This window comes from Prorops nasuta, unplaced genomic scaffold, assembly GCF_024137725.1.
Source record: "Prorops nasuta isolate Cenicafe-Biocafe unplaced genomic scaffold, Cenicafe_Pnas_1.2 PNAS00003, whole genome shotgun sequence".
NCBI lineage: Eukaryota > Metazoa > Arthropoda > Insecta > Hymenoptera > Bethylidae > Prorops > Prorops nasuta.
The window spans coordinates 6,686,085-6,699,405 of NW_027116800.1; the positions used below are offsets into that span (position 1 = coordinate 6,686,085).

The 13,321-nt window shown below is 36.4% G+C and overlaps 2 protein-coding genes across 2 annotated transcripts; one reads left to right on the top strand and one right to left on the bottom strand.

Annotated features, from left to right (window-relative positions):
* Positions 1-108: 108 nt before the first annotated feature.
* Alg13 (Alg13 UDP-N-acetylglucosaminyltransferase subunit) lies at positions 109-1,530 on the bottom strand. Its single transcript, XM_066746678.1, has 2 exons — positions 948-1,530; positions 109-882 (listed from the first exon to the last, which is right to left on the bottom strand). Exons 1-2 carry the CDS (start codon positions 1,023-1,025, stop codon positions 466-468), a joined length of 495 nt encoding a protein of 164 aa, XP_066602775.1. The 5' UTR covers positions 1,026-1,530; the 3' UTR covers positions 109-465.
* A 603-nt stretch (positions 1,531-2,133) lies between these two features.
* On the top strand, positions 2,134-4,087 carry LOC136784465 (putative nuclease HARBI1). Its single transcript, XM_066745124.1, has 7 exons — positions 2,134-2,180; positions 2,501-2,705; positions 2,747-2,750; positions 2,963-3,250; positions 3,328-3,524; positions 3,570-3,874; positions 4,018-4,087. Exons 1-7 carry the CDS (start codon positions 2,134-2,136, stop codon positions 4,085-4,087), a joined length of 1,116 nt encoding a protein of 371 aa, XP_066601221.1.
* The last annotated feature ends 9,234 nt before the right edge of the window (positions 4,088-13,321 follow it).

Consider the following 13,321-nt stretch of genomic DNA (forward strand, 5'->3'; position numbering starts at 1 on the left):
CTTCAATCTTTGATATTTTTAATTCATTAAAATTCTACAGACTAAACATTGCAAATTTTCAAAGTAAATTAACAATATTTTCTAAAAAGTAAGAATTTTATTGTTAATATGATATAATTATTTCATCATCAGTACAGCAGTAACTTTTATTTTAATTTTTGTATAAAAAGTTAACTATTGTCTTGAAGTTCATATAAGCTGCCATTAACCATTTCTTTCCCAATCAATCCAAATAAATAAATTTTATATATTTTTTGTCTTCAAATATAAATTTAAGATCAATGTTTTATTATTTTATGTACAATTATTGTAAATTATATTAAAAAAATATATATATAGACTTATGTACGTATATAAAAGTAAATTACTACAATGTTAAATTCTCATTGTAAACAATGTTAAAAATTGAAATATAACTGTTACAGTCTTTTTTGTTTTTACTTTAAACAATGTGAAAAGAAACTTCTACCCAAAACCCATCACTTTATCAATAAAAGTAGCTATACCTTTGCTTTTTGTATTAACAAATGGTTTCAATTTCTCTAATTCCAATTTCTCAATGATATTTACTAAGTTATTGCATGAGCAATAGTATAAATGGTTATTCTTATATAACTCTTCAGCTAATTCTAATTGGTGATTATGCATCAGATGCAAATTTGTAACAACAACTAAAGGTTTATTAGCTTCAAGAGCATCCAGAATACTTCCTGCTCCTGCATGACTAATTATAAGATCTGCAGACATAACATATTCCTTAATTTCAAAGGAATAATTGAAAACTGTTATTTCTTTAAAGCCACAGCGAGGCCTATCATCAATGTTTATTGAACATTCACCAGTTTGCAATGTTAATTTATTATATCCTTTGTTGTAAAGTTTCTGAAAAAATATGAAAAATAAATTCAAAAGAAATGTTTGTTGTAGTAATTTATAAAATACTAGACCTTCAATAATTGAGGAGACAGGATGGTTTCAATTAAAAGATCAAATTTGGTAGTGCCCACTGTCACAAAAACTTTCATGTTTTACTCTCTATCTAATATAGTAATCTATATAATCAAATATCTATTTATTTTGCTTTATCTATTTAATCTGCCTAACTTACAATAGTTACTACTTATTTTCCTTCTCCGTCACAACATTTAAGTTTAAAAATCTGATAGCTGGTCTAAAAGAACTATAGTTTGATCGTAAGGCGTAAACATACATATATATGTATGTACATTCGTACATGTATGTATACAAGTAGGAAATTTGTATCGTGGGTATCGTCTACACTGGTCTACACTAGTCTACAGCAGTCTACACTCTACACTAACAGCGGAGCACGCGGAACGCGGAGCCGGCGGAGCATAGGAGATTCGTGTTAGTTGACTATAGCACTCGGAATAATCGAATCTGAGAGCGCTGATTGGTCAATATTACGTAGTAGTACTACCAACAGATAATAAGCCGCTACCAATAGTTGGATACAAAAACTGAGATTCATCCGCCATATTGGTGTGGAGAAATGTTTACATGCTAATCCTAGCAGAAAGAGGTGTAAAATGGAGAAATGTCAAATGGTAAGGCTACTAAAGTAAAAATTGAAAATAATGAATGGAAAGTACGAATATTCTTCATTTTCATTCAAAGTATTCAATTTTTACTTTAGTAACGACAACATTTGACATTTCTCCATTTTACACCTCTTTCTGCTACGATCAGCATCATCAGCATGTAAACATTTCTCCACACCAAAATGGCGGATGAATCTCATTTTTCGTATCCAACTATTGGTAACGGCCTATTATATGTTGGTACTACGCAATATTGACCAATCAGCGCTCTCAGATTCCATCATTCCGAATGCTATAGTCAACTACACGGATCTCCTATGCTCTGCTGTTAGGAAAATAAGGGTGAGGTTCACCGGGCGGCGGGCTAGCCCGGCTGGCTAGTAGCCGGGCTAAACTCATACAGCTCATGTAACGGAAACTATATGTACATATGTAGTACTACTTTAGCCCGAAAGTATACCTTATACATTGTTATACTGGCATTAGGGTCTCTAAGGGTGACTTTAACCAACCTCTATTAAACTAATTATGATTAAGTAGTGCTACCAACCACCCATATAAGCACAATATAATGTTGGCAACGATAGAAGGTTTGACTTTAACTTCATGTAGCTCAGCGTAACAATGATTGGTGGGAGATATCTCTAGAGGAAATATAAAATAAATCCATTGGATTGAAGTTAAAAGCGGGAAGAGGACAAAGATTTTACAAAATTAAGCCAGTAAGTTGTTATATTTCAACAAAAAAAGAGAAATAAAAGATTTAACAATGATTAACATCACCTTTATTTTAGGAATTCCTTTTCTTATTTTTGTATAAATAATCGATCATTTTATTCATTACTCAAAATACCTACGAAAAGTAAGATAGATGAGATAATTTGTCATCTGTTAAACTTTTAATTTTGAAATATAAAGTGTTTCTTATTTTTTTACAGCATGGAGAGCTTTGAAGAAAATGTACGCCAATGGTTGTATCAAGAAAACGATATTTTGCATGAAGTTTTGGAAAATGATGAACGACTTTGTCAAAATAATCATCGGCGACCAAGAGTAATCAGGGAGAGAATAAATTGGTTTGATGTGTACGATGAAGTAGATTTCAAAAAGCGATTTCGACTGACCATGGAACAGACTTCCTTTGTATTAAGAAAAATTGAACATAGATTAAATACATGCCACAGAAAAGTAATTATATACGATAGTACTTGTAAAACTAAAAAGATTATTGATTAGTTTAGATATAATTTCTTGTACAGAAACATTAATTATTTTAATGTTAATTATATATAAGTTATTATAAATATTAATTAGGAAATACTAATTTAATATTAGTTATCTTTATTACATTAGTTGATTTCATATACATATTGTCAATCTATAAATATATTATTTTTCAGAAATCATGGGAATTCCACCTATTATTCAGCTTTTAGTAACACTAAGATTCATAGCAACAGGCTCATTTTTAATCGTTGTAGCTGACTTTTGTGGAATCTCTGAAAGTAGTGCGCATGGAATAATTCACAAAGTTATATTGGCTATTGCTGAACTAAGCGCTGAATTTATAAAGTTTCCATCTGAGCCTGAAGATGTTTTAAGGGTGAAGGCAGAAAACTTTAATCTTGGTGGATTTATTAATGTTATAGGAGCCATTGATGGTTTCCACGTAAGAATTAGATCTTTCGGTAATAAATTAAAATTTGTTCCTGCATATTATCTGATTTAAACATTTATGTAATTCAATATATTTACTTTCTTGAAGGTGGAGAAAATAGTGAAAATTATAGGAACAGAAAAGGATTCTTTTCTATTAATGTACAGGCAATTGTAAACTCTAGAATGCAAATAATGGACTTAGTAGCACGTTGGCCAGGTGCCACTCACGACTCTACTATTTTCGACAATTCTAGATCAAAAGTCGCTTCGAAAATGGAGAATTCGGCAACAGTATATTATTGGGTGATACGGGCTATCCATGCTTACCTTATTTGCTGACACCTCTAGCTAATCCACAAACACCGGCTGAAGTTTCTGTACAACGAATCTCATATACGGACCAGATCGATGATAGAAAGAAGTTTTGGAGTACTCGGAAAAATTTGTCCAGTATTGACAATTGGGTCGCGTTTCTGGACACCTCAAAAAACGTTACCTCTAATTGTTACGTGTGCAGTATTACATAATATAACAAGATTATGCGAGGAAGTAGAAAGTGTTAGTACAGAACAATATAATAATATGAATATGGTGTTGGATGATAACTTACACGAGAACCAACGATTATATTTAATTGACAATTACTTTGAAAAGTATGTTTTTGTTGGATTCCACATTTTATACGACACTGATGAAGTTTTTATACAATAATATACACTAATATTTATATTTTACATGCAGGCTTATATGAATTTATATTAACGCTTATTAATTAAAATGAGATGCGTTTTTCAAGTATACAAAATTTGTGTCATGACATATCTGACATTCAAGCGAATAAAAAAGATTCGTGGCGAAAAAAATAAGATATTTTTTTATAAATCGTATCTTTACTGAAGATAATACAAAATATATATAAAAAAGTACTAATGAAATATCTATGTATTTATTGTTTTACATTATGATGCTAGTCTGACAAGTAATACGAAATTCAAATGAAATATATTGAAAAAAGAATACAAGAATTACATGAGCAAGTCTATTCTGGACCGTCGGAATATATATAATAAATAAGTACTAAATTTTACAAAAACTTAAAAAGACTGATGTTTTATCTCATTCTGCAAATCTTTGAGTTGCGATTTACTAACAGCTGATTTTGTAATTATTGTAAATCCTATAGTAATAAAACCATCTGAAAAATCATCTTCATTTTATTGCAACTTGCCATTTTCATTTTAAATTTGCTTTACAGAATCAGCTGAAGATTATACCCTGTATCAATTATATGCCTTGTTTGGAAAGAACACGAAAATGAGAAACAACAATATATAGTAATTGCGGTATACATTGTAATTTAATTTCTATGAAAATAAAATACATTACGATTTTAAAACGAAAATGACAACATCAAAAGAACATAACTAAAAATGGTCTGCTTATAAGTATTATAATTGCAAATAAAGTAACAGAAACCTCATTTTTAGACTGTAACTTATATTACAGTATGACACGTTTCAACTTTTAATAGAATATTACGTAATAAAAAATTAATGACTCTTTAACATAAATTTATGTTATAATGAATATTATAGGAACTTTGATGCGTAAATTTCGTTTATCATTTAAAAATATTTCAAACATAACACATGCTAATCAAATATCACAGTTTAATGTAATAAGTAAATAAAATATCGCAAAGAAATACGTTCCTTTAACAAAGCAATTTCTACATGCTGGACCCTGCAAATATATCTTACGAGGTATCTTCTATGATGTATTCAGGCTAAAAGAATATCCAATTTCATTTGGTGTATAATATTAATTGATTGCAGGACGGAATTCAAAATAGCCCTTACCTGTAATGCTTTATTAGTGCTTCTGATTCTACTAAAATAACATTTAACTCCTCTTTACGTAATTGAGCTTCTAGTATCTTTTTTTCAAGTAGAGCTTTCTCAGACATGTGCTTTTGCATCAAATTTGTTAATTCAATTTTGCTTTGCAGCAAATTTTCTTCGAGTATTGTAGCACGTTTCTTCTTTTTTGCACCTGCAAATTTGTCTTTTGCATTACTGGATGAAGATGAGCTTTGTATCCCACCTCCAATGGCCCTGACTAAAGGTTCGCTTAAAGGTGATTTCAATTTTTCGAGGATTCCACTTACTCCATGGTTCTATTTCCTCATTATCAACTAGGTACTATAATAAATTCAAAACGAAGCTATATATTTAATTATCACTACCAGCATTCATTAATTGTAAACTATACATTATTATACAGATTTTAAACTACTTACCTGAAATACCGGGTCATCTGGATCAACAATCTCTGGGTCTATATTCTCATCACACTCTTCTATTATATTTTCTCCCCTAATACAATCTGAATCTAATGGATTTTGAAGCCCATCAACAGATAATTCTATAATTTCATGTACTTTATCATATAGAATATTTGGCTTAACATTGCAAGTTCCACCACCTACAAAAATTGTCAATTTATTTGCATGAAATTGTTTATTATTCATAACAAATGAATAATAATTTGTGTATTATATGAAATTACCTGTTGCATAAGTTTCCTTCTTCAATTTTGCAAAATGCTTCCTTGTAGAACTTTTCATGTTGTTCCATAGATTCTTCAAACTGGTTTCGTTTCTATCGCTATGTGGAAAATATTTATTGAAATCTTTGGTAAGTTCACCCCAAGCTTTGCATTTTTCCTTCTGACTTATACCATCAGTCTTCTTCGACTCTATAATATTCGCATATTTTGTCAATGTTTCAACAAATAATATTTTTTCATTATTGGTAAAATTACCAAGCCTTCTAAATGAACTCATTTCTGAAAAAGTCAGTATATTCATTTTAATAATGTATGTTAAGAAACTTTGCAAAGCTTTCTATTTATTCACATCTAACCAACCTTAATTTTTCATATGTCTTTTGTAAGTAATGACAAGAAAAGGAATTCCTAATAAAGGTGATGTTAATCATTCTTAAATCTTTTATTTCTCTTTTTTTTGTTTGAAATATAACAACTTACCAGGCTTAATTTTTGTAAAATCTTTGTCCTCTTCCCGCTTTCTAACTTCAATCCAATGGATTTATTTTATATTTCCTCTAGAGATATCTCCCACCAATCATTGTTACGCTGAGCTACATGAAGTTAAAGTCAAACCTTCTATCGTTGCCAACATTATATTGAGCTTATATGGATGGATGGTAGCACTACTTAATCATAATTAGTTTAATAGAGGTTGGTTAAAGTCACCCTAAGGGCCGGTTGTTCCACCTACTGGTAAGCCTCGAGGTAAATTTATCTAGTTGGTAAAATTAAAAGTACGTTGTTCCACTAGCGGACTGTACTACCACTAGGATAAATATGATCTTGCCAATAGGTAAAATTACCTGGTAGTCGGAGCACTAGGTAACGAGTTACCAGACAGATAAATAGGGCAAAGTGGGCAAAATGTACATAAAATGTATACAATTTGTGTATTTAGTATATAGTCAAGCCCGCCACATTGAAATATGACAGATTTTCGCAATGTCATCTTATATCGTCCTAGTTTTTGCAGGTTACTCCACAAATGAAGTGCATGTTTTATTGCTTCTAAAAATGGCATTAATTTCAATGACTGAAGACATAATGATTTAGTTGAATATTCTTTTAGTCATAATGATGAAGATGAAGAAATAATGGATTGGATGATTTTAATAAGTCGAAAAGGGCCGCCATGTTGGAAGATACTACGCTGTATAGTTTGTTGGCGAGAATTGAATTATACCACGCAAAATGTATAGTAAGTGTGATTCACAGAGAAGAAACGAAGTATAGTGTTTTAGGTATAATAAGCTCTCAGTGCTTTCGGACGTTGTTTTGGCCATTAAAGGTACGATTTCACTTGTCGCTCGTCGCTAGCGACAAATGGTCACGTGGGATAAAGTATACACTTTCTGCGACACTGAAATAAAGTTGAATTTATCCAACTTTTCAGCGACATCGCTAGTATCGCCCGTATCGCCTGTATCGCTGCTCTGTATACTATGTATTCAACGGAACGGAACAGGCGGATCGTGTGAATTTTAAATTTGAAAAATGGATGGAAATTCAAATTGAAAATACATTTGTCACAATTATAGCAAGCCGATACATATGAAGCTAAAATAATATAATGAATAATTATTGTAATTAATATATAAAAAACGTTGAATATAATTAACCCAAAAAACAGGCTTTGCTTGTAAAATAATACGGCATATATACAGAGTGAAGCTGTTATACCGCCCTAGAATATAGATGCGGAAAGACGAGTATCTCTTTAATTATAAAAGATATTCAATTTGTGCATAGGACATTCTCGAATCCTCTTGTTATTTGCTTTCGCAAAGGTCATATAAAAAAATTGAATATCTCTTATAGTTAAAAAGATATGCATCTTTTTCTACTAATGTTTTGGGGCGGTTTAAGTTCCTCACCCTGTACAGATTTCTTACTAAAAACAGAATCTTAAATTGTAACATTTTTATTATAAAATAAATTCAATTAAGTTTTATTATGAGTAACATGTAGCAACAATGAATTTTACTAATAAAATTATCAAACTAAGGATAATTATAACTTTACTAATGTAAATTATTATTTTCTGATATATGAACTATATAATTTTCATCCTCTCATGCTATATAGGAAAATGAAGGAAATATTTTCATAACAAGGATTTAAGAAAACACATTCATTTCAAATATATATGAAACCTTTATTAATTCCTCATTCAATATATGTGCATACCTCATAATTTTTGATTATTATTTGAATATTCACAATTTTTTTATACATGCAAATTAAATTCAAATGTCATACACCATAACACGACACCACAGTCACTACCCCTAAGAAACCATTATGCGATTGCTGCTAGCGATTACCCGTTTCCTTCGTTCCTACATTCAGAACCCGTCTCAGAATATGTCGCTGCTAGCGACGAGCGACAAGCGACAAGTGAAAACATAGGAGAGATAAACTGCATATTCTGTCGCTAGTGTAGTGCAGTTTGAAAAATCCGAGTCTTTTAGTGTCAGTCGTGAAGTGCTCGTCGCGTAGTGCGGTTCTCCTGCGTAGTGTTCGTTAAAAAGAAATCGCGTAGCGCACAGCTGCTTCAAAAATCCGAGTCTGTAGTGTCAGTCGTGAACTGCTCGTCGCGTAGTGCGGTTGTCCCGGTAGTGTACGATTAAAAGAAATCGCGTAGCGCACTGCTACTTTAAAAATCCGAGTCTGTAGTGTCAGTCGTGAACTGCTCGTCGCGTAGTGCGGTTTTACTGCGTAGTGTACGTTAAAAAGAAATCGCGTAGCGCACTGCTGATTTAAAAATCCGAGTCTGTAGTGTCAGTCGTGAACTGCTCGTCGCGTAGTGCGGTTGTCCCGGTAGTGTACGTTAAAAAGTAATCGCGTAGCGCACTGCTACTTTAAAAATCCAAGTCTCGAAGTGTCAGTTGTGAAGTACTCGTCGCGTAGTGCGGTTCTCTCGCGTAGTGTTCGTTAAAAAGAAATCGCGTAGCGCACAGCTGCTTCAAAAATCCGAGTCTGTAGTGTCAGTCGTGAACTGCTCGTCGCGTAGTGCGGTTGTCCCGGTAGTGTACGTTAAAAAGAAATCGCGTAGCGCACTGCTACTTTAAAAATCCAAGTCTCGAAGTGTCAGTTGTGTAGTGCTCGTCGCGTAATGCGGTTCTCTCGCGTAGTGTTCGTTAAAAAGAAATCGCGTAGCGCAATGCTACTTTAAAAATCCGAGTTTGTAGTGTCAGTCGTGAAGTGCTCGTCGCGTAGTGCGGTTCTCCTGCGTAGTGTTCGTTAAAAAGAAATCGCGTAGCGCACAGCTGCTTCAAAAATCCGAGTCTGTAGTGTCAGTCGTGAACTGCTCGTCGCGTAGTGCGGTTGTCCCGGTAGTGTACGTTAAAAAGAAATCGCGTAGCGCACTGCTACTTTAAAAATCCGAGTTTGTAGTGTCAGTCGTGAAGTGCTCGTCGCGTAGTGCGGTTCTCCTGCGTAGTGTTCGTTAAAAAGAAATCGCGTAGCGCACAGCTGATTCAAAAATCCGAGTCTGTAGTGTCAGTCGTGAACTGCTCGTCGCGTAGTGCGGTTGTCCCGGTAGTGTACGTTTAAAAGAAATCGCGTAGCGCACTGCTACATTAAAAATCCGAGTCTGTAGTGTCAGTCGTGAACTGCTCGTCGCGTAGTGCGGTTTTCCTGCGTAGTGTACGTTAAAAAGAAATCGCGTAGAGCACTGCTGATTTAAAAATCCGAGTCTGTAGTGTCAGTCGTGAACTGCTCGTCGCGTAGTGCGGTTGTCCCGGTAGTGTACGTTAAAAAGTAATCGCGTAGCGCACTGCTACTTTAAAAATCCAAGTCTCGAAGTGTCAGTTGTGAAGTGCTCGTCGCGTAGTGCGGTTCTCTCGCGTAGTGTTCGTTAAAAAGAAATCGCGTAGCGCACAGCTGCTTCAAAAATCCGAGTCTGTAGTGTCAGTCGTGAACTGCTCGTCGCGTAGTGCGGTTGTCCCGGTAGTGTACGTTAAAAAGAAATCGCGTAGCGCACTGCTACTTTAAAAATCCAAGTCTCGAAGTGTCAGTTGTGTAGTGCTCGTCGCGTAATGCAGTTCTCTCGCGTAGTGTTCGTTAAAAAGAAATCGCGTAGCGCAATGCTACTTTAAAAATCCGAGTTTGTAGTGTCAGTCGTGAAGTGCTCGTCGCGTAGTGCGGTTCTCCTGCGTAGTGTTCGTTAAAAAGAAATCGCGTAGCGCACAGCTGCTTCAAAAATCCGAGTCTGTAGTGTCAGTCGTGAACTGCTCGTCGCGTAGTGCGGTGGTCCCGGTAGTGTACGTTAAAAAGAAATCGCGTAGCGCACTGCTACTTTAAAAATCCAAGTCTCGAAGTGTCAGTTGTGTAGTGCTCGTCGCGTAATGCGGTTCTCTCGCGTAGTGTTCGTTAAAAAGAAATCGCGTAGCGCACAGCTGCTTCAAAAATCCGAGTCTGTAGTGTCAGTCGTGAACTGCTCGTCGCGTAGTGCGGTTGTCCCGGTAGTGTACGTTTAAAAGAAATCGCGTAGCGCACTGCTACTTTAAAAATCCGAGTCTGTAGTGTCAGTCGTGAACTGCTCGTCGCGTAGTGCGGTTTTCCTGCGTAGTGTACGTTAAAAAGAAATCGCGTAGCGCACTGCTGATTTAAAAATCCGAGTCTGTAGTGTCAGTCGTGAACTGCTCGTCGCGTAGTGCGGTTGTCCCGGTAGTGTACGTTTAAAAGAAATCGCGTAGCGCACTGCTACATTAAAAATCCGAGTCTGTAGTGTCAGTCGTGAACTGCTCGTCGCGTAGTGCGGTTTTCCTGCGTAGTGTACGTTAAAAAGAAATCGCGTAGAGCACTGCTGATTTAAAAATCCGAGTCTGTAGTGTCAGTCGTGAACTGCTCGTCGCGTAGTGCGGTTGTCCCGGTAGTGTACGTTAAAAAGTAATCGCGTAGCGCACTGCTACTTTAAAAATCCAAGTCTCGAAGTGTCAGTTGTGAAGTGCTCGTCGCGTAGTGCGGTTCTCTCGCGTAGTGTTCGTTAAAAAGAAATCGCGTAGCGCACAGCTGCTTCAAAAATCCGAGTCTGTAGTGTCAGTCGTGAACTGCTCGTCGCGTAGTGCGGTTGTCCCGGTAGTGTACGTTAAAAAGAAATCGCGTAGCGCACTGCTACTTTAAAAATCCAAGTCTCGAAGTGTCAGTTGTGTAGTGCTCGTCGCGTAATGCAGTTCTCTCGCGTAGTGTTCGTTAAAAAGAAATCGCGTAGCGCAATGCTACTTTAAAAATCCGAGTTTGTAGTGTCAGTCGTGAAGTGCTCGTCGCGTAGTGCGGTTCTCCTGCGTAGTGTTCGTTAAAAAGAAATCGCGTAGCGCACAGCTGCTTCAAAAATCCGAGTCTGTAGTGTCAGTCGTGAACTGCTCGTCGCGTAGTGCGGTTGTCCCGGTAGTGTACGTTAAAAAGAAATCGCGTAGCGCACTGCTACTTTAAAAATCCGAGTCTGTAGTGTCAGTCGTGAACTGCTCGTCGCGTAGTGCGGTTGTCCCGGTAGTGTACGTTAAAAAGAAATCGCGTCGCGTAGTGCCTTTTGAATAATCCGAGTTTCGTAGTGTCAGTCGATAAGTGTTTGTCGCGGAGTGCGGTTGTCCTGCATAGGACACGTTAAAAAAAATCGCGTCGCGCACTGCTGATTTAAAAATCAGAATCTGTAGTGATAGTCGTGAACTGCTCGTCGCGTAGTGCGGTTCTTCCGCGTAGTGTTCGTTAAAAAGAAATCGCGTAGCGCACTGCTACTTTAAAAATCCAAGTCTCGATGTGTCAGTTGTGTAGTGCTCGTCGCGTAGTGCGGTTCTCTCGCGTAGTGTTCGTTAAAAAGAAATCGCGTAGCGCACTGCTACTTTAAAAATCCGAGTCTGTAGTGTCAGTCGTGAACTGCTCGTCGCGTAGTGCGGTTGTCCCGGTAGTGTACGTTAAAAAGAAATCGCGTAGCGCACTGCTACTTTAAAAATCCGAGTCTGTAGTGTCAGTCGTGAACTGCTCGTCGCGTAGTGCGGTTGTCCCGGTAGTGTACGTTAAAAAGAAATCGCGTCGCGTAGTGCCTTTTGAATAATCCGAGTTTCGTAGTGTCAGTCGATAAGTGTTTGTCGCGGAGTGCGGTTGTCCTGCATAGGACACGTTAAAAAAAATCGCGTCGCGCACTGCTGATTTAAAAATCAGAATCTGTAGTGATAGTCGTGAACTGCTCGTCGCGTAGTGCGGTTCTTCCGCGTAGTGTTCGTTAAAAAGAAATCGCGTAGCGCACTGCTACTTCAAAAATCCGAGTCTGTAGTGTCAGTCGTGAACTGCTCGTCGCGTAGTGCGGTTGTCCCGGTAGTGTACGTTTAAAAGAAATCGCGTAGCGCACTGCTACATTAAAAATCCGAGTCTGTAGTGTCAGTCGTGAACTGCTCGTCGCGTAGTGCGGTTTTCCTGCGTAGTGTACGTTAAAAAGAAATCGCGTAGCGCACTGCTGATTTAAAAATCCGAGTCTGTAGTGTCAGTCGTGAACTGCTCGTCGCGTAGTGCGGTTCTCTCGCGTAGTGTTCGTTAAAAAGAAATCACGTAGCGCACTGCTGTTTTATAAATTAGAATTTGTAGTGACAGTCGTGAACTGCTCGTCGCGTAGTGCGGCTATCCCGGTAGTGTACGTTAAAAAGAAATCGCGTCGCGTAGTGCCTTTTGAATAATCCGAGTCTCGTAGTGTCAGTCGTGAGCTGCTCGTCGCGTAGTGCGGTTGTCGCGAGAAGTGTACCTTAAAAAGAATTCGCGCAGTGCCGTTTAAAAATCATTTTTTCGCGAGTGCATAACGTCAGCGTCCTCATCTCCATCGTCATCATAAACGCCATTATCATCGCCATCAACATCACCATTCCCATCTTCGGTATTATCGCAGAATATGTATGAATTATGGCTGGGAATTCGCTGAATGAGTGAGTCCCACGGGTAAAACCGTGGAAATTTTTTTTATTAACTAAAGAATGACCAAAAACCTATCAGTAGGTTACAGTTGGCCATTCTTCGGTTAAAATCATTTCTTGTTTTGTTTTTAATGTTTTTCAGATCCTCCGTATCGTCTATTTCTATTTTGCGCTTATTTTCTGTTTTTCATTAGGTTTAGATTGGCGTTATATGTAGGCTCTTTAGCTTTGTGAATTAGATAGTCATTATAGTTTTCGGTATTAGGTAGGGTATCATTTTCAGGTTTCTTAATTTCTTTTAAAATAAAGGGAATCACCTCAACTTCATTTTCCACGGAGATTCTATCTTCCCACACGTCCAGTTCAACTAATAAAGGCACATCTTAATTGAATTAACGTTCACTCTCTCGAGAGAAAGATGCATCTCAATTAATAACTAGAATCAAATACCATTTTCCCTTTTTTTTAAAATCGTATGTTTTTGGTAGAATCTTCGTATTAAATACCATTTTTGCCAGTTCTTGAAATTCCAAATTATAAAATGAAATATGGAAATATTTTGTTTGAAAAACCTTCCATATTTCAGGT

Coding starts and splice junctions, on each gene's coding strand:
- Alg13 (XM_066746678.1), bottom strand. CDS start 1,025: ATGAAAGTTTTTGTGACAGTGGGCACTACCAAATTTGATCTTTTAATT. Junction 883..947: donor TGTCTCCTCAATTATTGAAG/GTCTAGTATTTT, acceptor ATATTTTTTCAG/AAACTTTACAACAAAGGATA.
- LOC136784465 (XM_066745124.1), top strand. CDS start 2,134: ATGTTGGCAACGATAGAAGGTTTGACTTTAACTTCATGTAGCTCAGC. Junction 3,251..3,327: donor CGTAAGAATTAGATCTTTCG/GTAATAAATTAA, acceptor ACTTTCTTGAAG/GTGGAGAAAATAGTGAAAAT. Junction 3,525..3,569: donor CGGCAACAGTATATTATTGG/GTGATACGGGCT, acceptor TGACACCTCTAG/CTAATCCACAAACACCGGCT.